The sequence below is a fragment of the Peromyscus californicus genome, unplaced genomic scaffold, assembly GCF_007827085.1.
Source record: "Peromyscus californicus insignis strain IS unplaced genomic scaffold, ASM782708v3 Scaffold_21__1_contigs__length_65335640, whole genome shotgun sequence".
In the NCBI taxonomy this organism is placed as follows: domain Eukaryota; kingdom Metazoa; phylum Chordata; class Mammalia; order Rodentia; family Cricetidae; genus Peromyscus; species Peromyscus californicus.
Genome location: NW_026294514.1, coordinates 15284427 through 15310536, shown reverse-complemented (window position 1 = coordinate 15310536; position 26110 = coordinate 15284427). Strand labels below are relative to the sequence as shown.

Genomic DNA, 26110 nt, shown 5'->3' with positions numbered 1-26110 from the left:
GTAGCTAAATCAGAGAGGAATGCCCTCTACACAGTGAAGTGCTAGAGGATTGGACAGAAACTTCCAACAAAAATAAAGAACAACTGAGATTTACTAAAAGACTTTGCTGTTCCATGTGTCTCCTCAATAAATCTCTCAGTGTTGAACTCTATCTGGTTCTAAGAACAATGCCATTGTCAGACCAACTTTACAATCCTCTTTAGAACCAGGGCACATGGAGGACACACAGCCCACTAGTGTAGAGTCAGCATTGTCTGAACATTTCAGAACTGCAACTCTTAGTTTTCCACAGGAACATTATAGCTCCATCTCACATTGAGAGAAACAGAGGCACGGGGAGTATGTTAACAAAGACTCTTTACATCTAGGCAGCCTTCTACAGAGCCCACACAAAGGACCATTGCTTCTAGCTGCCTGTCCATGACAAAGTGTTATCCATACAGGGATGGAATCTAAAATGAAGCCCCTTAGTCTCATGGATCTTAGGTTCCCATATGATAGCAGAAGACTTAAATTTTCTTCGGGAAGGAAGGGTAATTCCTTTAAAACCAGAGAGATAAAACCATAAGATACACATGATCAAGTAAATATTAGTAGCAAAATATGGAATTCCTGCTAGCTCAGCTTCCTCAAGAACCTTGTCATCATTTTGTTTAGTAAAAGCCAGCATATAAACAGAAGCAAGTATTTAGGAGATTAATAGATTACTTTGCTTGCAACCAACGGTCACCAGTGCAATAAAACACTTTACTGAGGCCATGTTTTATACAACAGCCAAACCTCCCCTAAGAACAAAGTAACAAACAGCTTTGGACCCACACATCTACCTAGGAAGAGGCTCAACTACTAAATGAAAGGGCAAGTCAAATAACATCAAGGCCCAGTGGACTAGGCCCTTGGAGCTGACATTGCGACAGCTGGTAACTTCACAGGAGAATCTGGGGGGTAAAGGGAGGAGCTAAGCCTGGATTGGGAAGAGCTGCAGTAAGCAGGAGAGGCCCAGGGACCAGCCACCATGACAGGAATAGCACGGAGACAGTGACACCCAAGGGCAGAAGCTGAGCAGGCGTGCTGAGCTGCAGAAACCAAGAGCCAGCGATGACACAGGAAAAGGCAGGAGAGGAAGGCTGAAGGACAAACAGTGGCCTGCACGGTCATGCCTCAGCACCCAAGGGTGCGGGAGGCATGACATCACCCAACAGGACAAGGAGAACCCGGGGAGCACACGTGCCCTTCAGGGTATTTACCATAAACTAAAGCCTGCATCAGCGGGCAGGTGGCAAGCACAGAGGCTGTCGACACTTCCACACACACACAGAGAAAGATCAGACAAGTGACCATCTCTTCCTCTGCTACAGACAGATATGGGAGAGTCATCGAAGCTCCCTGAGTCTCAATGACATCATTAGTCTGGTAGGAGAGAATGACGGCACCTCTCCACCCTGTCAGAAGGCATCAGATGAGATCATCATACAAAGTGTCTGGAGTTCAGTATGTGTTGCAGAGGTTAGGTCCTGCAAGCCACTGCTGCTATCATTATCACCATGGTTATCTTGCCCAGGGAAAGGTCCTCATTCCTGTAGTAAATACATCATGACTGAAATCTAGCACAGCAGGGGAAGGACAAAGACTGGACAGTGTGGAGATCGGGCCTATTTGACAGTATCCTTAACATCTCACTCTAACATCGTATTTGAAGCAGAGCATGCCTTGGGCTGGAAATGGAATCGCAAACTGGCTAGAATAGCACAGCCCCTAGCCAGCCACCTTAGGCTGTCCTCAGTTATCCATGCTGACATTGGTTTCTGTGACTTTTCTGAGCCAATAATTTAATGAAGCAAAGGAGTCTCCGGTTTCAGCTACTGTGGGTGATCTTCTGAAATCCCACCTTTCCACAGAGAGAGGGCATTTCCAAGGTCATTCCAAGACATGATCCTTTATGTGCCATCAGATAGAATCATAACTTCCTACAAGATAGCTACTACCATCTTTATTGTAGCTCCAAGGTTTCTGAGACATTTGCCAACCAATGAATACCAACCGAGTGGATGAGTAGGTATCTCTCAGCATTTTATTCATAAAATGCAAATAGTGCTCTGCAGCATCTATGTGTTCAGCTCATTTCCTCAGAGAGCTAAACAACTAACATACTGTCAGGGGGGATGTATATGAGCATTGTGTTTATACAAATATCTGCAATTGGTCAATATCCAGTTATCTCCTAACTGGATTCTGATACAGGGTCTTATACCATAAAAAATATAGCAGCATTCTCTCATGGTGATAGTGAGACTTCACGGTAACCACCAACTCATTTTCCAGGTTAAAATCTAAGAGCACCCAGGGCATTGCTCCTGGAGGTGAGAGCTTCCTGTAAGCTGAGAAGCCTCCCCCTCTCCTTCTCACCCCTCCACTTCTTCCCCCCTCCTTCACCCCACCCCTAATCACATGTACTCTGCCCATCCGGACATCGGGCACACTCCTCTTCCTCCTCCAAGCTTGTTTCTTGCTCCCTTGTTTCTGATTAGTACAGAAGCTATATACAGAATCCAACTCCCAGATCTCAGAAGGTCTTCATCTCGACAATCATTTCTTTCTGGCCAGAAAACTAACAAAGCACTTTGTTCTCAGTATAATGGACCATTATCATTCCTGAGCACACTTTCTTCGCTTCCTCCTTTTCTAATTAGGAGGCATTATTCTGGATTCATGAAGTAACTCAAAGCCTGATCTCAGGAAAGTGATACTTCCTCTTTGGTGTTGAGAATAAAAGTTACAGGATTATGAGTCAGCCCTGACATTTTTTTTCTCATGGCATTTTACTATGATTGATCCTGTCAGTCACACCTTCCAAGTTAACACAGGACAGTTCTAACACAGTAATCTTCTAACCCTTTAAGTCATGTTATGATATTTGACAGTTCATAATAATTTGGGGTGAATTAAAGCATATTCTCCAGTTACTTACTCATCCAGTTTTATTTAGTGCTTTATGTATAAATTCTGATATTGAAAACATCATGATGAAGTAAAGGCAAATCACCAAACAAAGCATATTCCTTTTGGTGAGGTAAGAGTCTTTTGGTAAGATTGAGATAACACAAGCTTTATATTCCAAATAAATCAAAGATGCAAACAAAATTCTAAGAGTGTAAGCCTAAGGGAGAAAAACTTTTATAAGAAACTTGGAGCTGAGGGGCTATTTGTATGGAGATGCACACAGTTAATTATAAATGAATCATCTATCTATCATACTTCATCATAATAGGGACCTGAAAGACTACTCCTTGGCAGCTTATGGAAGTTAGCACTTAGAATGAATACTTGAAAGTAATAAATCAGGCAATATAAAACATTTTTGTGGCTGAGGAAGAGCCGTCAGGATAGCTTGTCTATACCTAGGTCTTAAGAGTTCAGTCCGTGTCTCCAGAGCTAGTTCACATGCATGGAGGAGCTAGGGCTGCACCTCAGGTCCCAGGGGCCAAGCCCAATGCTTTCCCCAGAAGCCTCACAGATCTACTTGACTGCTATTAGCCTGCTGGTGGCTTTTCTGTTCTCAGTGCTGCCTAAGCCATAGACACAACACATATGGAAGGCAGACCTAATACCAACAGGTTTTGCGAATCTCAGTCCTGGCATCTTATCTATCTAATCTTGGGCTTTCCACTTCCAGTACATTCTTTGTGTGGGCCCCTGTGATGGACCTGAAAGCCTTCTCTTTGGTGGTATTTTCATTATTTACTTTTGCCTTTGGAATTGAGTACTACCCAGTCAATCAAGACGCACAATATTCCCAAATCACAATGTTCTCAACCATCTCTCCTCCGAGATTGAGCCCCTCGGTCCCTCCTCACAGAAACCATGATAGATATGTTGGCAAGCTTCATTCTCCCCACTCTGCTTTGCCAGACTAAGACAGGAGGAAGCTCAAAGCAATATATTTAATCAATTCTAAAATGAGTATCAACATTTAAAGGTGGAGACCAGCTCCATTAGAGACTTGAAGGTCGCTCCTTCATAAACACAGCCAAACTCTTTTTCCTCCCCTGTGCCAGCTGCAGCAATGGATGAGATACTAACAGCAAGGTATCCCTCCCTCGGGGTACAAAATGCCTGCTTTCTCGCTAATCTGAGCTCATTGTCTTCTGCACACTTCGTGCTCCTACAGATTTCATCTATAAGATCTCATCTCCTTTTAGATTTTTCCTTCCACGAGAGGATCTCAGCAGACAAGTCCCCAGCCAGCAGTACTATTATAGTATGCTGAATTCCATGTAGAACCATTACATACTGTAAATACACACTTCAAGAATCTCATGCCAATATTCCAACCCCTAACAGGTGACCACAGAAGAAATACTGGGAAAGAGGGTTGTTTTTGGTGCCATCTCAATGACGTTTAACCCTTGATGATACCATAGCTATGGGCCAGTACACACTCAGGTTTTCTCACAATAGGCACCACCGTCTTGCCTCTGTTTATACAAACAGGAAGCCTTCTTACACTTCTCTCATCACTCCAGCTGACCTTGATTATTGCTACACGGAACAATTCAAAACAATACCCGCAACTGTCTACCACCTGATGATAAAGGAAACAGCAATCAAGACTAAAATTTCTTTTCTAAAAACTTCCTTTTTAAAAAGTCATACACTCATTTATTATACTACTATCTACTAAAACAGAACCAAGAATGCCAGGCAGAACCATGCAAGACTACCTGCTACAGGATGCAGTATGTTCAGTTAGTAGAGTGACAGTTATACCCCGAGACTATAAACACATGCGTGTCTACCATTCAGTTGATTACTGAATTTCCATGTCACCCATCTTACCATGTAATTTCAACATGCATGTTGATGACTTATATACAGTATTATGTAAACATTCATACTCTACAAATACATTCTCAGATTAGAAGAGTATTCTGCTTTTAAGACAGCATCTACCCAGTCATAAGATAAGTGATCACAACCTTTGGTTTCTTTAAAAAAAAAAAATAGCCGGGCGGTGGTGGCGCACGCCTTTAATCCCAGCACTCGGGAGGCAGAGCCAGGCGGATCTCTGTGAGTTCGAGGCCAGCCTGGGCTACCAAGTGAGTCCCAGGAAAGGCGCAAAGCTACACAGAGAAACCCTGTCTCGAAAAACCAAAAAAAAAAAAAATAATAATAATAATAATAATAATAAATAGCAGATATGAGCTACATACTTGGAGACAATTAGACATTTTTAGAATTGCTCTTTGCATGAACACCCGAATATGTAAACTGTAAGTGCACAGAGTGGAAATGCACAAACAGCCCCGACTCTGTTTGCAGCTAAAATTCAGCTCCACCACTCTCAGTGGATGGATGACAGGGGAAAAAAATTAAATCCTCATGGTGCGTTTCTTATATTTTTTGGTGTCACTGCAAATAATAGCATATCAGAGTTATACAGTGTAAAATAATGTGCCTAACTTTGCTTGCAATTTTTCATTAGTAACATTCCAATCATCTCTTCTGATCAAATAATTCAATGGAGACCAATTTCTTGCTTCTTATCTAAGCGTACTCTTCACAGAATGCCTAAATGCCAGCTGAGATTTGAACCATACATTTTCAATCTTCTAAATAATTGTAATTGCTGCTTCAAAGAAATCTTAATTATGAGACTGATATGCACCCTCTCCTCAGGATTATCTAAAATATTTTTTTAAAAGCCTAAGAACAGACTTAAATATTTCCACTGTGAGAAAAGTATATTTTATTCCTATTTTCTGTTATCTGTCCTGCACAGATCTTGGCTAATGACAAACCTTCCCTTCCCCACCTTCAGGACAACTGATTGTTACTCATTATTTCTGTTGTTGTTAAATAAACATGGCATATAGGCCGATAAGAATTAAGATATTTGTAAATAGACTTGTACCGCAACAGAAATCACTATTCTTTATTTCTAGTTGTATCCTCTTTGTCTTTTATTATTCCCTTCTCTCACTTATTTCTCTCCTCCGTTTTCTCCTCTTTTTCTAGTATTATTTTCTTGTACTGATTTCCTTTTTTCCCAGTCCTGTCCTTATTACTTAATATCTTCTCAGTTTGCTCAGCATTATCTTCACTCTGTTTCCTCTGATGTTATTGTAGTTGTGGTAGTAACTATTTTTAATTGAGTATTACTGACTTCCACAGTAGGTTATCTGGGTTATAGCTCTTACCATAGTTCTCTTCTGAGTGATGCTGGGAATCCACTTCTGCTTTGAATGTGGTGGGTGGGCATTGAGCTGACTACATCCCTAGCCATGGTAGAAACTATGCCTCAACCTTGCCAGCACTTGTTTCAACTAAAAGAATGGAGGGAATTAAAACGTTTAGTCAACAACTTGGCCCCAGATGAACAAATTCTAATGCAGAAACACATTAAAAAAATGATAAAAAAGCAAACTGATTTTTCCAAATGGTAACCATTTCACAGAAAATGATTATAATAATAATGAATGGAATTGCAGAGAATGTCTAAGAATGACTACAAAAATCACAGAAAATTCACAAGTGGACATAGATCAATACCTTACGAGGATACAAATAAGGAGCTTACAGAACAAGGAAGTCAATGTAGGATGCAAAAGAGGAATTCAATAGATAGATGGAAATTCAGAATAAACAGAAACTCAAATTGAAATGTTGTAAATGAGAAGCTCAACAAGTTGAAAAAAAAGCTGAATTGAAAGCCTCAAAATAGACTGGATAGAAAGTCAGAACACCAACCAAGGCTTGTAGAAAAGCAGGCTACATTTATGATATTCACACGTATAGGAATTGAAAATAACACAGTATAAGTAGAACACACAGGCTTCTGAGGTGCCATTCAAAACAAAACTTGTGATTTATGAGCATAGGAAAAGGAGATTGATTGAAACATGTTGAACAAGCCAGTCACAGAAAATGTTCTGAGTATTGAGAATGAGAAGGACATCTGGTCCACAAGGCTTTTAGGACACACACAGACGTGGCTGGAGAAGTCTCTTCAGGTCACATCATAGCTCCAGTGCTTCAAGACTAGAGAGCCAAAAGACACTAGTGAAAACTTCAAGAGAGATGCACCAAGTTACAAATAAAGGCAAACACATCAGAGTAACAGTCTCCTTTGTACAACGCCTACAACCCAAAAGGATTTAAGAAGACACATCTCAAGGCCTGAGAGAGTAGCACCATCAGCCTAGACAACTACATCGAGCAAAGCTTTCCTTTGGAGTCAAAGGAGAAAGAAAACCCTTCCTTGATAAACACAAGTTTAAACAAAGAAATTGCTGAGTACTAACCCACTGCTAGAGAAGACACCGTCAGGAATTCTACATACGGAAAAGGAAGAGAAACACACCATGAGAACTCAGCAAAGGTCACATCTTACTAGAGAGGATAATCAGACGAGGACTGCGAAGGGGACCAGCGTGAAGGTGACGTGCAGGAAAGTGTGCATATGAGGAGGTGAACAGCATACCAAACACTTGATGTACGGTACACATGTATGAAAACGTCACAAAGAAAACCGTTCATTTGTACAAATAATACATGCAATGAAACAATCCACACTTAGATGATCTATCAAGGAATAATATAAATCACTGAATTGTAATGGAATGTGAAAATATCATTCCTGTGGTTTCCGGTTCTATATTGCAACTAGCCTTTAAAAACCATGTTGGGATGCCATTGGCTAATGCTTAATTAATTAATGTTTAATGCTCCACTCTGCCAGTCAAATGTTCTAAAAATGAAGCAGAGGGTCAGGCTGGGAAGTCTGCATAATAGAAAAAGGCAGGTGGCCTCCAGCAAAGAAAGATGGCCTCTGAAACTGAGGGTAGCCTCCAGCTTGTAGCCATCAGGAGCCAGAGCCCTGAGCCCTGCAGCTGCAGGTGGGCTTTCATGAGCACAGAGAGAGGCTTTCCAGTGAAGCCCCTAAAGGGGTTGGCAACCTCATTTGGACATTTGAAGGTTCATAGACCTTGAACAAAAAGAGCCCAGGAAAGCTGTGGTTAAACTCCTGGCTGTGGTACATATATTTGTTTTAGGAATGAAAAATGAAAGTATCAATTACTATTAAAATCCTGTCTAATGATTGGACGATGCTATTAAAATGCACCTTCTTTTTCCAATTACATGGAGCTGTAAGGCAAGACTTCTTCATCTATTTCAACCAAAATGTACTAAACGGATTGAAGGAAAAAGCAGATTTGAAAATAAGTCAAACATCAAAGAGACTGACAAATGTTACCTCATGGCATGCTTCTTACGTTTTTTTTTAATTTCTGACACTTATGTTTATAAAAAAACAAGAAATTTGGGCTTATAATGGAGTCATTTTAATTTGTCTTGATTTCTACCTATAAAGTGAAATATTTCACATAAATGCTCTTCGTGGGTGTAACAGGATATCAGGATCAAGAGTCTGAGGATCACAGCAGCACTCCTCTTTCCTTTTGTCTCTGTCACAAGACACACTCCGTCTATCTCGATTGTATCCAGTTTTCACATTTGGCTATTCCAGCCTACTCTGAGCACCAAGGGAACTCAATTAGTGCTAGCTTGTGCTTTCTTGTCACATGAATACATGATAGTGACACTGTGAAGGAGTTGGACTTTATGTGTCACATGAGAGGTACCCAAAACACCCACTGTCACCTCCGCAGGCTGAAGAGAACGGCAGAGCATATAGCCACTGAGCTTCTGATCAACACTTGATGAAGCAGATATCACATGGGCAATAAGGAGGAGACAAATATTAGACACACGTGAGTCTTTAATGGGTCACCCAGAGAGGCACAGATGTCAAAGTCTAGTAGCAGCAGAAGTGGTATCAGATCCTAAGACCCTCAGTTCCCATGAAAATAGAAAATAGGTTATCTGTAGACAAAATAGTGCAGTGAATCACACTGCAACTGTCTCAGGATGGATTGTGTCCTTCCCCAAAAGGATATGATGAGGTGCTAAGGCCTAGTTCCCACAAATATGATGTGATTTAGAAACAGGGCCTATAAAGATAGAACTCAAGAGATGGTCATTATGGTGGGCTCTAAAACAACACTACTGGCACAAGAAGAGGACAGACAGAAGGACACAGAGAAGATGGCATGTAATGATGGAATATCAGGGCTCACTGGAGGTGGAAGCAGCCAGAAAAGACCCTTGTCTGGAGGCACTGAGCAGACAGCACCCCTCTAACACTTTGATTTTGAACTGTGAGCCTCCAGAATTGCATGAAAATAAATTTATTTTGTTTGAAGGCACCTGGCCTGCTGTAGCTTGTCATGGACACCCTAAGAAATGAGCACAGTAACAGAATGAAGCACCCCTCACTCTCCATGGCCCCATTTCCAAATGGCCCTTCTTTACCAGAAGATAAACTAGAACAAAGAGAGAAATATGAAACACAAATCTAGCTATAGTAATTCTCCCTAATTTTTTTTTACTAGCAATTTCTGAACTTTAGTTCCATCTCATTTTTAAGGTTCTGGGAAAGTGTTTCTGATCAAATACTGCTGTCAAAACTCAAGCCCACTGAATCTCTCCCAGTGTGTCTATAAATGAAGACAAGGATTATTTACCTAGCTCAGATTTCCTCGACTCTCAGCTACAAAGAGAAGTAATCCGGACCTAACATTTAAAGTTACCAATACAATTACTGTGTCACAAAAGAAATCGAGATGAGAGGTAGAACTCAATGTCTCCAGGAGTTTATCAAGTCACACGGATGCTGGTTAAGATGGTTCATTGCTCATGTGCTGGCACTTTGTTAGTCATGGGACCCAGATCTTATCTTTATTAAATATAAGGGATTGGCATCATAATCCACGGAAAAAATCATTTCAACACTTCATTTTAAGAATTTAACTCCAGCACAACAATTTAATCTATAAACAATTTTAGAACTTAGAGCTATGGGGATTTCTAGGGTGCCAGCCTGATGGTCCACTCAATGTTCCTAAACATCAAGAATCTACTGGCATTCAATTCATAGGCAGCGGAATCAATTAATATGCCCCAACTACCTTCCTGTTTAAGTAAAACAAGCAAACAAAAAACCAGAATAAAATCCAGACAGTATCATTTATAGTAAGGAATGCATTCTTTCATAAGCCTTTGTCTCGTGTGGGCGTAGATAGTGTGAGTGCTAGTCTTAAAGGAAAACATTGTTTCTCACTGTGATCCTCTGTCCAAATCCTGGCAGGAAACATATGGCTTGTTCAAACTAGGCACTTAGGAGTTTACCAAAGAAATAATTTACAAAGGTTTGCCCGAGATCTCCGAAATCATCAAGGGGTAGTGTGCAGAATAGTGGTGAGCCCTTGCGGTGGTCTAGGAGCCAAGGGCATCCAGGAAAGCAGCTGATACTGAGTGGGCAGGCTGTGGGTGAGCTGCCTGACATGAGCTATGGCCTTTAAGAAAAGAGAGGCCCATCCCCAGTGACCTGGCAGGGAGGGTGCCTCCTGCCTTCTAGTCCCTTGCTGGATCCTCTTCAATAGCTGACCCCAGTAAAAAGTCAGAGGAGCCCCTGGGCTGCAGACAGGATTGAAGAAGAGTAGAGATTGGGCTTTCCAGTCAGTGAAACTTCCAAGAGTCTAAAGGCCACCAATAGAGTTGACACCTTCGCTAACTTAGTCTAATACCTTTCGTTTTTGGACACCACCTTGCTTTCTTCCCACGTCTATACTCAAATCTCCACCTTGAAGCAAAGCTCTAATACAGTACTAAACAGAAGTACAAAAGCCTGGCATTTTTATGTGTCCATGATTTACGATCGCAGCCTGGCTCTCTTGACCCCTTCGTCTTCTCCCCTCCCCGAACAAAGGGGGCTCTTTAAGGGCACAACCACGTCTTCCTTATCTGTGTGCCTCCAGTCGCAGGGGTTACAGCGTAGGTGCACACACTGAAAGTCTTTGAATCCCAAGTGTGTGAAGCTCACACTGCTTCCTCTCCAGGTCCACCCATGCTGCCCTGACCACATACAGCGAGCTCCACACTTCCTCTGCCCCATGAGCCTCAGCTCCACTCCTGTGGCCAGACCAGTCTCTCCCCACGCAGTGTCATGGGCAGAGGGAGCTAGCAGTACAGAAAGGTAAGTCAATCAGACCGCCACTCAGCCCAGAAGGCTTCCTTGACTCCTCCGCCTCTTTAGCTTGTCACGGCAGAGGACACCTGCCTGTGCACAGCCCTGTTCCTTACTACTCCCTCAGACAAGCACCCTCGGAAAATGCCCTCTTTTTTCCTGCTTCTCCCCACCCCCCAAAAAAAAACCAAATCCCTACCTCAGCAAGATGTAACACATACTTGTAGTCTCAACACTCAGGAGGCTGAGGCAAGAGGATTGCCATGAGTTCAAGGCCTGCCTAGGTTACAGTGACACCCATTTCAAAACAAATAACAGCCACCTGAGAGAGAGCCAGGCTACCACTGTGATCTTCTCAGTTTGCTCCCCTGTTCAAGCATCCATCCATCCCTCCGAGTCCCCTGGCTCACAGAATAAAAGGTGCTCAACTCCCTACCTCCTTCGCCCAGAGCCAAGTTCCCTCTGCCCACCCCACGCCCCAGTCCCTATATCATACAGAGCACTTTTCGTTACACTCCTGGGTCTGGTCTTTCTTTCCACTAATTTTCCAGGGCTTCTATCAACCTATATCTCAAGCATACAATATTTTGTGTGGCCCAACTTAGTTCTCTCTCTTGTCTTCTCTAAGTCACCAAGCTGACTTTTGGGGTGCTATAAGACTACTACTACCATAGACAACTGAGTGTCTTCGGTGTGGAGATCCAACAGAGACCTCATGAATACACACCTTTCAAACAATACAGGCTTAAGAGACAGCAGTTATTGCCCTTGGTTCTAAAGGTAGGCACCCCACAACACTTCACTCCTCTGAAGAAACAGGCCAACTCCTATCTATGTTTAGAGGTCACCATTTCCAGGGTTCATGCTTTTATTATGAAAGAATAATGCCATTATTTATGTCATGCCAATAAAGGCACCAGAAGGCTGTGACTGGAATTCCCCATAAGCCTTTCGTTTCCACTCCCAACCAGGCAGTGAAACAGCTCTGACTGACTCTCTATTCTTGCTGAGAAATGAACCAAGAGTTGAGGACATCCTTCTGTTGTGGGCTTCCACACCAAGTTGGCTCCAGGACCACCATGGGAGTTTAATACCCTCATCTGGAGGCAAAAACCAGGAGCAACATAGGCCTTTCTTATCTGGGCAATACTTGGCACTGAATCTGATAGGGGCCAAACTGAGAGGAAACCCTTTTTAACCAGCCTGTCTCCTGATATCCTGCAATTGCATCGCAGTGCATTACAATGTGAGAGTCCCGCAATCAGAAAGCTGGCCGAGGCCAGCAACAGGAGACAGGCCTAATTTCAGCAACCCCCCCAAGGCACAGATAGCATGCCTGTTAAAGATAAACCATCAAAGCTGATGGAATTCAGCATCATTTTAAAAAAATCAACATGAAATTAATGGATACAATACTGAAAATCAAACATTGCTCAAATATAAGAGATTGCATTGCACCTGTCTCTGTGAAGAAAAATCGTTATGGTGTTGCTTCACTGAAAATCAGAACTGCAGAGCACTCAGTCTCAAAAATCGGAGAAGTGAGTCAACCTGTCAGAATGTGAAGCTGTTATTTAAGACAATCAGCGTGGCAGATATAATGGACCACTAAACGCCCGCCTGCAGCAAATGCCGCTATGACGAGGCATTTAAAGATAATCAAGAGAAAAGTTGCATTTAGACTTGAGGAAAAAATCCAACCACATAGAACAATTTCAAACTTATAAACACTGGGCTGATGACAAGGTCACCCTTACTTTTACAAAAGAAAGAAATGTAAAAGTTGGTATAATTTAGCAGGCATTTTTAGTATCCATTCTGTGTATCGGGCACTGTGCTAAACAGGGACAGTTAAATAAACAAGACACACTCCTTGCTCTTGTCTAGCTCACGGGGGAGTATGAAAAACAAACAGATTACAGCATGTGGCACAGCCAGCCTAACTACTCAACTGTAGCCAGGTACAGGATTGTCCCCCATGATTACTTAGGGCACGTGGCAAATTTCACCAGCAGAAGTGGGGTCTGCTACTACAAAGCCAACCTCAAGCCTCCAAAAATGTTTCCAGATACTGTTTCATCACTCAACACAAGGTGGAGGATCTGTGGGGAACTCTGAAGATGAAAGAAGCCAGAAGTAGGGGATTATATGGGTCAGCACCCACAACTTTCACCTAGGAAGGAAATCCCTGAGGAGATAACCTGCTGTGGTTCTGGGATTTTTTTTTTTTTCCATTTCTTGGCAGCCCATGACTAATAAGAAGTGTAATGTAAGATGTTTTACTAAATTAAATAATAAACATGGAAAGTTCTGGAAACTCAGACTTGTGACAGTCAAGAGGAAAGTGGCAGGAGGGGGTCCTAGAAAAAAGGAGGCTGGAGACACACCCTACCCTTCAGGATGGGCAGTATTTATCCATAGTGTTGGAAAGCCTCAAGTACTACTTAACTGCATTTAGTAGCATTTAATAATTTAAAAGTGGTAAAGGGATAAAGGCCCTGAACAGGGAAGCAAAGTTGGGGGTTTTCACCCAACAGTAGAGAACCATTTCAGTACTGTTGACAGTCCTGCTGGGGTCGTTAACTTAGTACTGTAGGGTCCTTGGTAGAGAATGATTAGAGGGGTCAGGAGCAGGGACAAATAGAGAGGACGGTTGATGGCTTGTTATAATGAATGCAAAATGGTGTGTGGCTTTGGGGTGGAAAAGAAAGCAAATCCAAGAGGCACACTTCTAAACATCAAAGGAGCGTGGTAATCAATTAGCATGTGATGTGAGATGAAGGAGCAGAATTCAACGTGAAGTGAAGAATGTCCAGGTTTCTCAAGAGTCCAAACAGGGGAGTTATGGAGCCATGTTTAGAGCAGCGGGATAAAAGAGAATGGCGGCCGGCAGAGTCACAGAGAAGAGGATGGACTCTACTGTATGTGTGAGGTATTTCTGTATGCTGTGAATATGTGGTGCTCTGACTGGTTAATAAAGAAGCTGCTCTGCAGAACCAGGGAGGCTATATAGCAGGGGGGACCCTAGGATGACTGTGGCTTATAATAAGTTTTGGTCTTACTCAATCACTGGGCAAGCCTCAGTGAAACATTTCACTATTAGGATAAGAATTTGTACTGTATCAAGCTGATAATAGAAAAATAAATAAATAAACAAATAAATGAATATGAAAAGAAAAAGAAAGAAAAAAGCTGCTCTGGCCTATGGTGAGTCAAATTATAGCCAGGCAGGAAATACAAGAGAGAGACAGGAAAAAGAAAGGCAGAGGCGGGAGAGACACCAGCCGCTGCCCAAGGAGCAGCAAGATGCCAGCGGACCAGTAATGCCATGGCCTTGTGGCAACTTATAGATTAATAAAAATGGGTTAAGTTATAAGAACTAGTTAGCAAGAAGCCTGCCATAGGCCATACAATTGGTAATTAACATTAAGCCTCTGAATGATTATTTTATAAGTGGCTGAGGAACCATGGGGCCAGGCAGGACCGGAGAAACCTTTCAGCTACAGTGGGACACTCGCCAAAGTCTAGCAGCAGGAAGATGTTCAGTCTAATATAACCTCAGAGAAAGAGCGTATATTTGTGATCGGGTGAAGTAATGGCATACAGGAGAGGAGAACAAGACTTGTTGGGCACCAGCACACAAGTAGGTGAGGTAGGGGGCATCTATGAAGGCTGAAAACAGAAATTTTCAAAATCTTAGACAATTCAGGTAGAATCTGAAAGGGTACGGCCTCATCAATAGGAACTAAATTACCATGAGTTTCAGCTACCAGATCTTGATGGCCTTATTGAGAATAGCTTAGCTAAAGAAAGTGTGAAAATCTACGTAACAAACTGGATGATGTACACTTAACGTAGATACTTAATTCATTATCTAATTATCTGGAAGGCCCTGTTTCTGTTTCATTTCCTGTTTCTGCAATTAAAAAAAAATCCTGACAAAACAGTGTGAGGAATAAAGTGTTTATTTGGCTCCCAAGTCCAAGTTACAGACTATCATTGCAGAGAAGTCAAGATGGATGAACTTGAAGCAGCTAATCACATTACTTACATCCACAGTCAAGTGTAGAGAGCAATGAATTAATGCATGCATGCCTGGACTCAACTCAGGATACCTTGCTGAGAAAATGGTACCTCCCACAGATGGACAGTTCTTCCCACCTCAATTAACATAATCCAGATGATTCCCCACAGATAGGCCAAAGGCTAACCTAATCTACATAAGCCACTTCGACTAAGACTTTCCATGTGATTCTACAGTGTGTGGAGTCCACAGTCAAAATGAAGCAGCACAGTCCATAATTTAAGTTCATATAAATATTTTAGACTGATCAGATTGAGTAAAATATGAATGAATTTCTAATATAGATGATAATTGAAAGCATTAGAAATCCCTCAGGACAGTCCCCAAAGTCTTTCACAACCTGGGCCAAGTTAGTTTGTACAATGAACTTCTTCCCTGGCCTCCTCCCCTCCCCGTTATGTAACTCCCTGGACCACTTTGCTGCCTCCACTTCGAATGTTCATCATTGTTCCAAGCAGCTTCGATACCTTCCTTTTGATGAGCAACCCTTAACTACATTGCTTCTCAGCAGACAAACCTTGCTGCAAACTGACTCATTCTTGACCTTCACATCTCCATAATCATATGGTGTGACAACAGTCTGACGGACCATGGGTGCTAGTATTTAGCTTCTGGTGCAATTCTCTCTCTTGATTTGTGCCTGGACCTATGGTTTGCATTACTAATGGATTACAGAAGTAAGACTATGCCTATCAAAGGCCTAAGCTTTATGAATACCCTACTGCTTCCAGCTTTTGTTTTCTTTATAGCCTTGAGTTGCCATTTTGCTATATAGATCATGAAAAGAAACTTGTGAGAAAAATCAGGTCCTAAGAATAACTGCACAGAAAGCAAACCAACCAACCAAGAAACTCAGCGGGCACCAGACATGTGTAGCCAGGCAGGTGATGCAGCCAGCTAGTCAGTCCTCTTAGATGAAGCAATTAGCTACATGAATGAAGACACAATTCTGAATATCCAAGACCTGGAGAACAGTCACACTAAAACTTTGTTGTGTGCTTGGTCCAGATTCTTAATCTTCCAAATTATGTTTTGGAGTATTGGGGTGTTAGCAGTAAGGCAGGAGGTAACTGCAGTGGATAACAATGGATACATGATAAAAGAATAAATAAAATAAAATTTATAAACAGCCTGCTATGTACCTGGCATTCTTCTAGGAGATAGGGAGTCAGCAATGAATACAATAGACAATGATCTTTATTTGTTACACTGAATATTCCATTACAAGTGGATAATACACTTGGTTAAATAGAATGATAGGAATAAATGAGTTCTTTGTATAGACCCAAAGGAAAAGTGAGAGAGAGGGGTTGGAGGGGCTATTGTTATGAATGGGAGAGTCAAGAAGGCTTTCAGGAGAAGAAAATGACCATGTAAGATAGAGAGCATAGAGAAATAGACAGATATATAACCAGGAGAAAATATTTTGGAAAAAGCAGCACCTGAGGTGCAAGTCTGTCTGGAATGCTTGATAGTACGCTAAGAGATCTGTGTAGCTGGGGCAGAGCAAGAGATGAATGGGGGAGAAAGGATGGTGAAGGAGAAGTACAAGATTATGTGTCAGAGTCCACAGCACATCCTGGTTCCGTGATTCACCGAGAGGACTTGGACTCCACATATTGTCATGAAAATGCTTGTAATTTGTTAGTGAAGAACACAGAGCAAAATTATCAAAAGAAAAAAGTATATGGGTAGGAAGTCAGGAGGAGCCTAGGGGCAACCTGCAAAGATCTTCCTGGAGATGATGTGCCTAATTTCTTCAGTAATGAGTTCTGACCACACATGTATGAAGGGCTGGCTACTAATGAAGCCTATTACTCAAGGCTCTGTTGAAGGCTAGTCATAAAGACACACTCTGTTTAACATACATAAAAATTCCAGCACACACATACCCCACTTAAAAAATTAAAGACCAGGCATTCTGCACAAGCCATGGATTTTACACAATCTTGGGCAGGAAGCCATTTTTGTTGGAAATGGTTGGGAACCCTCCATAAATCTAAGAGCCTAGATGTCAGCCAAGGGACAGCTTTGCAAGCAAGTCTTTCTGAGGATAGCAATCTCACACCTGCTGTGCGAGCAGCTTTCTTCTGCATTGGTATCCAGGTCATATAGCACCATAAGGACTGAGAGACATGGAAACTTGACTAGAAAAATGGCACAATCTGAAAAAAAACTATAAGTGATCACCTTAGCTTAAGAATGAAGAAGGTGCCTTTAGTCCCAGCATTCGGGAGGCAGAGGCAGGTGGATTTCTGTGAGTTCTAGGCCAGCCTGGTCTACAGAGTGAGATCCAGGACAGCCAGAGCTACACAGAGAAACTCTGTCTAGAAAACCCAAAAGGAGTGAAGAAGGCACTCCAGTAGTGACACAGTCAGCAAAAGCAGGGAAAATAAAAACAAGGAGCTGGAGTATAACGCAGCTGGTGAAGTGCTCCCCACACGAGCAAGAGAATCAGGGTTTGGTCCCCATCACCCACATAAAAAGCTACATATGGTGATGTCTGTTTGTAATGTCAGTGCAGAAAGGGCAGAGACAGGAAGCTCATTGGTCAGCTGGCCTAGCCTGACCAGCAAGCCCCAGATTCCAAGAGAGGCCTTATCTCAAAAGATAAAGTGGACAGATCCTGATAAAATGCATGTGCGCACGCGCGCGCGCGCGCACACACACCCACCCACCCACCCACACACACACACACACATACACACACAAATAAAAATATAAAGCAAGTACCAGTGTGCTAAAAGAAAGATGGAGAAGGGAGATCAGATTCTGAATATTCTATGATGCCAGAGTCAACAGAACTTGCAGGTTGGCTATGGGTCACTAGGAACCACTGAGGAAGACAGTTCCTGACTGGCATAGCTAGAAAGATGGCATGGCCCTTTAACAACTGGCTTAGGCTACAGGAAACAAACATGAACAGGAAATCAGGAATTCAGCCTGCAGCATGCTTTCAGTGTGTGATAACACTTGACATCCAAGCGAAAAGCATGCAGGGGGCAACTACACATGGATTTAGGAGTTCAGGAGAGAGGGTGAGGCTGGAGCCATGGGTCTGGAACACCTCATCATGGGGATAAGCAGGGAGATAGGAGGAGTACTAGCTGAGTCCTGCAGCAAACTAAGGCTAACAGGGAGAAGGGGGTAGGAAAAGAGGTGGAGAACAGGCAGTAAGGTAGAGAGTAGAAGAATATGGGATATGGGAAGGAAATGTGTGCTTAAAACATCCAATGCTTTTAGCAGTCAGGAAGCATCTAACTTTCGGTGAAAATGATCCAGATGTTGTGTTCACTACTTCTTACTGTCCCCCTTTTACCTGTTACCCAAAATAGAGGATGCACATCTTCAGGCTGGTGCACCAAAGATACACAGAGGCAGTCCTTGACTTTCTCTTCAAACAAGCAGGCATTTATTTAGTGCCTGCATGGAAGATTTAAATTTTAAAACTATCTCGACCACCTCTGAATACCCAAAGTAAGTGAAGATCCTTCCTAATGGTAAAATTCTCACCAGAACGGAGCAGCAATATCTGTAAGGACGGCAAAGCATGGATGGTAGCATTCTGAGCTTCAAACGGTGTACTTCAGAGCACAGGGAAAACATCAGAGGAACATGGAACCTTAGCCATCCATTCAAGTAGGCCACGAGAGGCTACTGAATGCTGACCAAAATTTAAAATTCAGTTCCTTGGTTGCACTAACTACACTGCAAGTATTTTGTAGATATGTGGCCCTATAAAAACCCATTAGACACAAATATACAGCATCCACCACCCCAAGAATCTCTATTGGACTTTCCTGCTTTAGACTTTCCAAGGAAAGCCAGAAGCTCTGATTGCCACCAGATTTCTGGGATAATGTTAACTATCAGTCCCTTCAGAAAACATCCTCATAATAATCTGACAACATTACCATTTGCCCAAGTTCCTCAGAGGGGATGTATGGCACAGGAATCCTGGGGAATGAATACTTCACTGCTTAAGCCTTCTGAGCTCAGCACTGGGTGCTCCAAACTGGGGGTGTGGCTCCCAGTCACACACATGGTTATTAGATGAACACTAGTAAACCGAGTGGTGAACCAGAGCCCAATCGATACGCCCTATGGGGAAGGCTCTGGATTAATCATAGAAGGGGTGTGTGTGTGTGTGTGTGTGTGTGTGTGTGTGTGTGTGTGTGTGTGTGAGAGAGAGAGAGAGAGAGAGAGAGAGAGAGAGAGAGAGAGAGAGAGACAGAGAGTGCATGTGTGCATACATACATGCGTGTGTGTTGGGAGAGAAGAGGAAACAGAGAAAAAGATATGGGGATGGAGGAAGAAGAAGAGGGTTGAAGAAGAGAAGACCCACGGGCAAAACCCACATGCCTGTCAGCGGCTCAGGCAAACGGCAGCAATGCATTAAGTGACCAATAAGAAAATAAAAAGGGGAACAGTGAGACGGCTCACCAGACAGAGGTGCTTGCCACCAAGCCCGACTATCTCAGTTCAATTCCTGGGACCTACATGATGGAAGGTGAGAACCAATGCCTGAGTGTTGTCTCCTGACTTACACACACACACACCATGGCACATGTGCACCCAGGCACACACATACATGTGTGGATACACAATAAGTTAAAATATAGTACAAATGTTTAAACTAACAAAAATAAAGAGAAAAAGTTAAGCATGACAATAACGACTGAGCCTTACAATTGGCTAGGTGATAACGGAAAGTGGAGCATTAGTAACTCCTTCTACAGAGAACAGGGTGTCTGAGTGCTAGTGGCCACCATGTGGGAAAGCAAAGCCCAGTGTTTCAGGACTCCTATTGGTTTTTCCCGACAGAAGACAGAAATCTGGAATTGTACATGAACTCTCAAAACTCTCACACAATAAGCAAAGAGAACTCTAAGAAGACCTGCCACAGCCCAATGGCAGGACCCCAACTAAATTAGAGCAGTGCCTTGCTGACGATGACTCAGCTTCAAGAGCACCCAGTCTGCAGGTTTGAGAAGTAGAGAACCGAACAGAAGTTAAAGGCCACAGGTAAATCAGACCCAGCAAACCGAAGAGTGCTTTACAAATTCAGGCTGAGACTAATCTGTGTATCCAAGAACCACAAGATCAACTCAGGCCAAAGGGCACCAAAGGCTGAAAAGTTCAGAAATTCAAGAGTTCTAGCTATTCCTCTAGGCTGGTCACACAGTGTCACTGCAGATCTCATTATTGTATAGATTCATTTAGATCCTGATGCCACAAGTAATCAGAAGATGAAGTTACTCTTACCTATTTCTAGCTCTGAGAAAAATGTTAACTTGGAGAACAAATTATTCAAGATGTCTACATACAGAAAAAGAAAATTCATTTTGAAAAAACCTACTGAAGTTTCCTTGACTTACAAGGTTACTCATATATGCAGTGAGATTTATATGTCAACTTTAAAAAAAATCCCATCATGCCCAGTATCCAACTATTTCATTCAACTCCCAACACACTACTTTCCCTGCCTTTTCTATTTTCTAGACTTCAATTCATTCAACTCATCAAGTATATGCATATATGTTCAGAGTAATAAATAACTTGAGTGCCTTCTATTAGAATTGATTCTGGGTGGAAAGAGAAGAAAAGTTGCCTGGCCATAATTAAAGTTTATCTGTAGACATCTGTAACACAGTGTCTGCCATCAAACAAGTTTAACAATCAAGTTAATTTCACCAATACCAAGAGATTAGTGATAGATTAGTCATTGACCTGGTTGGGCACTGGAATCTGTGGAGTGCTCTTCATATACCTGTGCCCAAGGTCCACACCATACTCACTTGATCAAAATCTTGACAAAAGGGATTCAGGCACATGTACTGTTTGAAATGCTAAATGTCAAAGTCAGAGGTGATACTCAGCCAGAGTTGACAGCCCTGCAGGATACGGTTCAATTATCCATTCACCTGTGACATGTAATTTTGATGATAAATTTAACTAATTACTCAGTGATCCACACCTTGACTGCTTAAGGAGACAATCACCTTTACTAACTACTTCACTAAATTGGATTTAGTGCCCAAGACACTGATATAGTACCAGGATCCAAAGATAAGAACCCCATAATTCTAGCCCTTCCATCAACTCACCTTCCAAGTTGAATTCATCCAATAGAAATGGGCAATTCCAAGTCTCTGAGTTCAGAGCATAATTAAAGCCTTCCCCAAAGCTCCTCCTGTTTCTCCAGCATCTCACCTACTTCTAGCCTTATCTTATGTTGACTCAGCTGGTTCCAACATACCACAAATTCTGGCTCTTTGCTTATGCTCAGCGGGTGGTGTCCCTTCTCTAAGGCTGGGTACAAAATCTAGAAGGGCCTCCTTGGGATTCCCTCACCCTTTAGCCCTTCAAAATGACAACTTCCATCCTCACTCTTGAAACTTTTCTCCAATCTTGATCCTTCAGGACTCTGGGGGAAACAGATATCTTACGTTCATGTTCCCACCAAGTTTCTGTCTCACTGCATCTCCCACGTGTGAAGTAGCTTACCCAGTTTTTGGCTTGTTTATCATTAGGCTGAGGAACATCTTTCAGAGATGCTCTGCAGCAGTATTTGCTTTGGAAATGGAACTTCTCCCTATAACACGTGCACTCGTATCGTAAAAGATACAGCGAAGAGGAATGTGACTACCAGGCTGCAGCTAGGGATAGCTCAATGGTACAGCACTCCGTTAACATGCATGAAACCTCCTGCTGTATACAGAAAACAGAATGATGCTATCTTCATGTGTTGTTATTGCCGCTAACAAAGAAAGTCTTTGAAAACAAACTGAAAAAGACAGCAATGTAGGAAGGAGGCTATGTGGTTAATGGCTAAGAGCAAGGACCAAAAAAACACAGTCCCCGGGTTCAAGCACAATGCTACAATTCACTAATAATCTCTATACCATGCATATCAATTGGTAAAATAGGGAAATCTAACTCTTGATGTTGTGAGAGAGAAGTCACATGGCACATGGGAAGCTCCTAACACAGAGTAAGCATAGTACCTGTTAGCTATCATTATTATTGGGCACAGGGTTTGCTATCCAGAAAAACAAGCCTTTTGAATCTCTCTGCCTGGTTTATAGAAAGTGAATTCATTCCAAGTTGTACAAATTGAATTTTGACATTTCTGGTCTTCCTCCATTATTTTTTTTTTAATTCAATGGAATAAAGCATGGGATTTTTTTAGAGTATTTCATGACATTTCAAGTTACATTAGGAACACTAATTATTAGTTAAGTCTTATGCTTATAATATCCCTAAAATGAAAGTAGAGGAGAAGAATATTTAGGGAAGGGGAAAACATCATTTTCCACATAAATTGAAATTTTAAAATTCAAAATGAAAGAGAGATTTCATAAGCTTTGGGTGACCTTTAAATGTCACATTCACTAATATACAAATGCAAACATAGAAAAATGGAATGTCTGGTAATAACTGTAACCTGATCGATGCAGTTACATTGAGTTCTGTGATATAAATTATGCTTCCAGTTCAGAGTAGCCCTAGCTTTTTAACACCTTTGAAGATCTAACTACAATCCATTAAAGATCAGTGGTTATTTTGTAATGATTATTTACACGCTTGTAGCTTACCTCTGGACAATATATGTCTAAATTTATAGTACACTTCTAAATGTATAAGATTTGAGGACATACCTTATTTTTATCATGATAAATTTATCACCTCAGTAAACAATTCTTCCATGAAATCAACTTTAATAATCTGTGTAGATTACATTGTTACTGCTAACCTTAGTCAATTTTCAAAAGCCAGTGAAATATGATTTCAAAGATAATCGTTTACTTGGTCAAATCTCAATTCTTAACCGAATTACGTGATACAAACGGTACACCGATGCAGCAACAGCACAAAGTCAAACAAAACAAAACCCTCAATGGGTTAGAATCATACACCGCTTTACACGCCCATTAAACTTTTCTGCTGCTTCAATTCTATGGTAAAGAATACAGTGTTAGGGACTGTAGGTGACTTTTTAAGGCTTTTCACTCTGTTCTCTTCCAATTCCTTTGAGTGTATATGGGGCAGGGGGTGGTGGTGTACACACACACACACACATGAGTGCAGATTTACAGATAGTCGTGAGCCATCAAATATGGGTGCTGGCAACTGTACTCTGGTCCTCTACATAGACAGTATGCACTCCCAATTGCTCAGCCAGCTCTCTAGCCTCTGGTCTCCAATTCTTGACCATTCAGAACAATATGTGCATGTATCCATCAGATGTCTGTCTTCTGTACACCAATTCTTAGGGGAAGCACAGAAATTATACGTATTCCTTTAATCTCTAAATGAAATTCTTGGGGGAGGCGAGATGAGTCAGAGAGTGGGGCTCTGACCACTGAGCTTGAAGGCCTATGCTGATCCCCATCCACACAGGAGGAGGGAACCAAGCTGGGCAAGTTCTCTCGACCTCCACACATGCACAACGGTATATGTGCACCCTCCATAAACACATTAAATAAATATGTATAATTTTCATTTTAAAACTATGTACTTGGAAAAAAATGATTTCTGTACTTTGGATGACCGATGACATCAAAATAAATGAAAATTAATTTTTCATCTCAAGATGGACCAACTTGTTGACTGTAGTTTGCAATATTATGCAAACAAATATTAAAAGAATTATTGTCTCCTAAAACAAGAGTTTGTGGCTTATCTGTTTGAGACGTCGTTGAAACGTACACGACAGGCCATGTAAAAATTGAAAAAAAAAAACAAAAACAAACCTAAGCCTGGTGGTAGTAACGCATGTCCTTAATCCTAGCACTCAGGAGGCAGCGGCAGGTGGATCTAGTGAGTTCCAGGCCAGCCTGAACTACAAATCGTGTTTCAGGGCAGCGAGGGCTGTTAAAGCAGAGAAACCCTGTCTCACAAACAAACAAACAAAAAATTGAAAAATTTAAAGGTGCTTTTCAGAGCATTCATATAAAGTTTCCACAGAAGAAAACAGAGAAGCCCCATACGTCACGCAGACACTTGACAAGAGTTCGAGTCCTGCCACTTTGTACGTTAGTTCTTGACTTCCACTTGTTCCTAACTTGGGCAGCAGAACTGTGGGGTCATCCTTCTTATTTTGGTAGTAACCCAGGTCCCGACTCAGTCCATAGCTCATAGAAAGTGAGCAGAAAACACCCTGGTGCACTAGCTACGATAAGCAAGCAGCATCCCACCTGAGCTCCTGCCCAGGTCACGGGGTGACCTACCACCATCCTGAGAACTCCAAAAGCAAAGCGCCAATAGCTCTCTAACTTTGGAGGTGATTCTTGAGCCAATCAACGCTCTAACTCCAAGGTGCCTCACTGGGGCGGGACTTAGTGGGTCAGAAATCACACTTCAGGTGAGCAGCACCGCTTACATCACAGGGTCCCCTGCAAGGAGGTCCCAGTGCCCTGCTACTCAAACACCTGGTGCTGTCTTAGAAAACAGCCTGGCTGTGTGGACTAGGAAGTAGGCCTCAGATGGCCAAGGTGTAAGGACCCCCAAGTGAGGGATTGGGGGAGCCTCCATTCCTCCCAGGGCTCTGAGTGGCGAGGCAGGGCTACTTCGGGTCCCTGGCATTAGCCAGCCTGCAAAAGTTGTGGCCGCAGGCAGCGCTCACCCAACCGCTGGGGTGATCTCTGAGTTCCATAAAGAGCGCCACTTGGTCCAGGGCGCCGGGCAGGTGCGTGGCCTAGGGCACTTGCTGAGCCCCGGCACTGTCGCGCCCCGCTCTCCCGCCACCCGCCCCCGGCAGCGCCCCTCACCTGGTCCCGGGTCTTCAGGTAGCGCTGCAGCGCCTGCTGGGTGAGCTCGCGGACGCGCAGCTGGCCGTCCTTGCAGGGCACCACGATGCCGGTCCTGCCGAAGCACACTGTCACTTTCATCCTGCCCCTGGGCTCCCGCGCGCCGGGGCCGGGGGCCGAACAGGTGTCTGATCCCTCCTCTACCCGGGCGCAGCCCCTCCGTCGGGGGTGGGGAGGGGAGGGCGGTGGGGCGGACACGCCGCTGTCCCGCGCGTGGCTCCGGGGCCGGGTCCCGCGCGGCTGCAACCCCCCGGGGGTGGGGGAGCGGGAGGGGACCGGGGACAGCCGTCCCCACGGGAGGCCGAGGGCGGGAAGCAAGCGGACCCGGGGACGCGGCGGGTCGGCCGGGCGCCGGCGGAGGCTCCACGCGCCAAAGTGAAACTGCGGGCGCCGCCCGGCCCGGCCCCGGCCCTGCCTCTGGCGGTGGCCCTGGCGACCGTGGCAGGGCCGGCCCCAGGCCCCGGGCTGGAGTGGGCGGCGGCGGCGGCGCGCGGGGCCGGAGTTGGGAGGAAACTTTTGCGCCGGCTCCCAACTCCTCCGACGCGCGCGGCGCACTGGGCTCCCTCCCCGCGGCCCGCGGGCCAGCCTGGGCCCGGCTCTTAAAGGGGCCGCGGCGCTGCCGGGTCACAGAGCACTCCTCCGCCCGCTTCGCACCGGGCTCGGGACCCACCCACCCCGGGGTAACTGAACCTTGGGGAGCCTAGTGCCAGCACTTGGTTCTCTCCCGCCCTCCCTCCCTCACTCCTACACGCGGAGCAGCTCCGGGGGAATTGTAACGGGATCTGGGAGCGACCACAGGGGAATGGAAACCGGATCTCATAAAGCACACTTGGAAGAGATAGGAAATGGCAGAGCAACCAACAACTCCCTTAGAATGAGAGTTGGAGCAAGGTTCAAGGGGAGCTGCGGAGCAGGTGCTTCTTGCCACGCCTTCTAAAATAACCAGAGTGGTAGCTTTCAGGAATGGAGAGGTGGGGACCGCCTGAGGGAAGAGCTTTGAAGCTACCTCTGGAGCCCCAAGAGAGCTGAGCTGAAAGGAACTTTAAGGACATGGTGCAGACGCCCAATGTTGCACCAAAGATCACACCCAAAGTCCAAATGATAGTGTGTAAAAGTAAACATTTTTCC

The 26110-nt window shown here is 43.6% G+C and overlaps 1 protein-coding gene across 1 annotated transcript in view; it reads right to left on the bottom strand.

The window, feature by feature from the left end:
* The window catches only part of Pard3b (par-3 family cell polarity regulator beta), a 986690-nt gene extending 961145 nt beyond the window's left edge, over positions 1 to 25545 (bottom strand). Inside the window, exon 1 of the mRNA XM_052749631.1 lies at positions 24944 to 25545. Coding sequence (XP_052605591.1) covers positions 24944 to 25063 — 120 coding nt within the window. The 5' untranslated portion in view covers positions 25064 to 25545. The remainder of the gene's footprint in view (positions 1 to 24943) is intronic.
* Between the last annotated feature and the right edge of the window lie 565 nt (positions 25546 to 26110).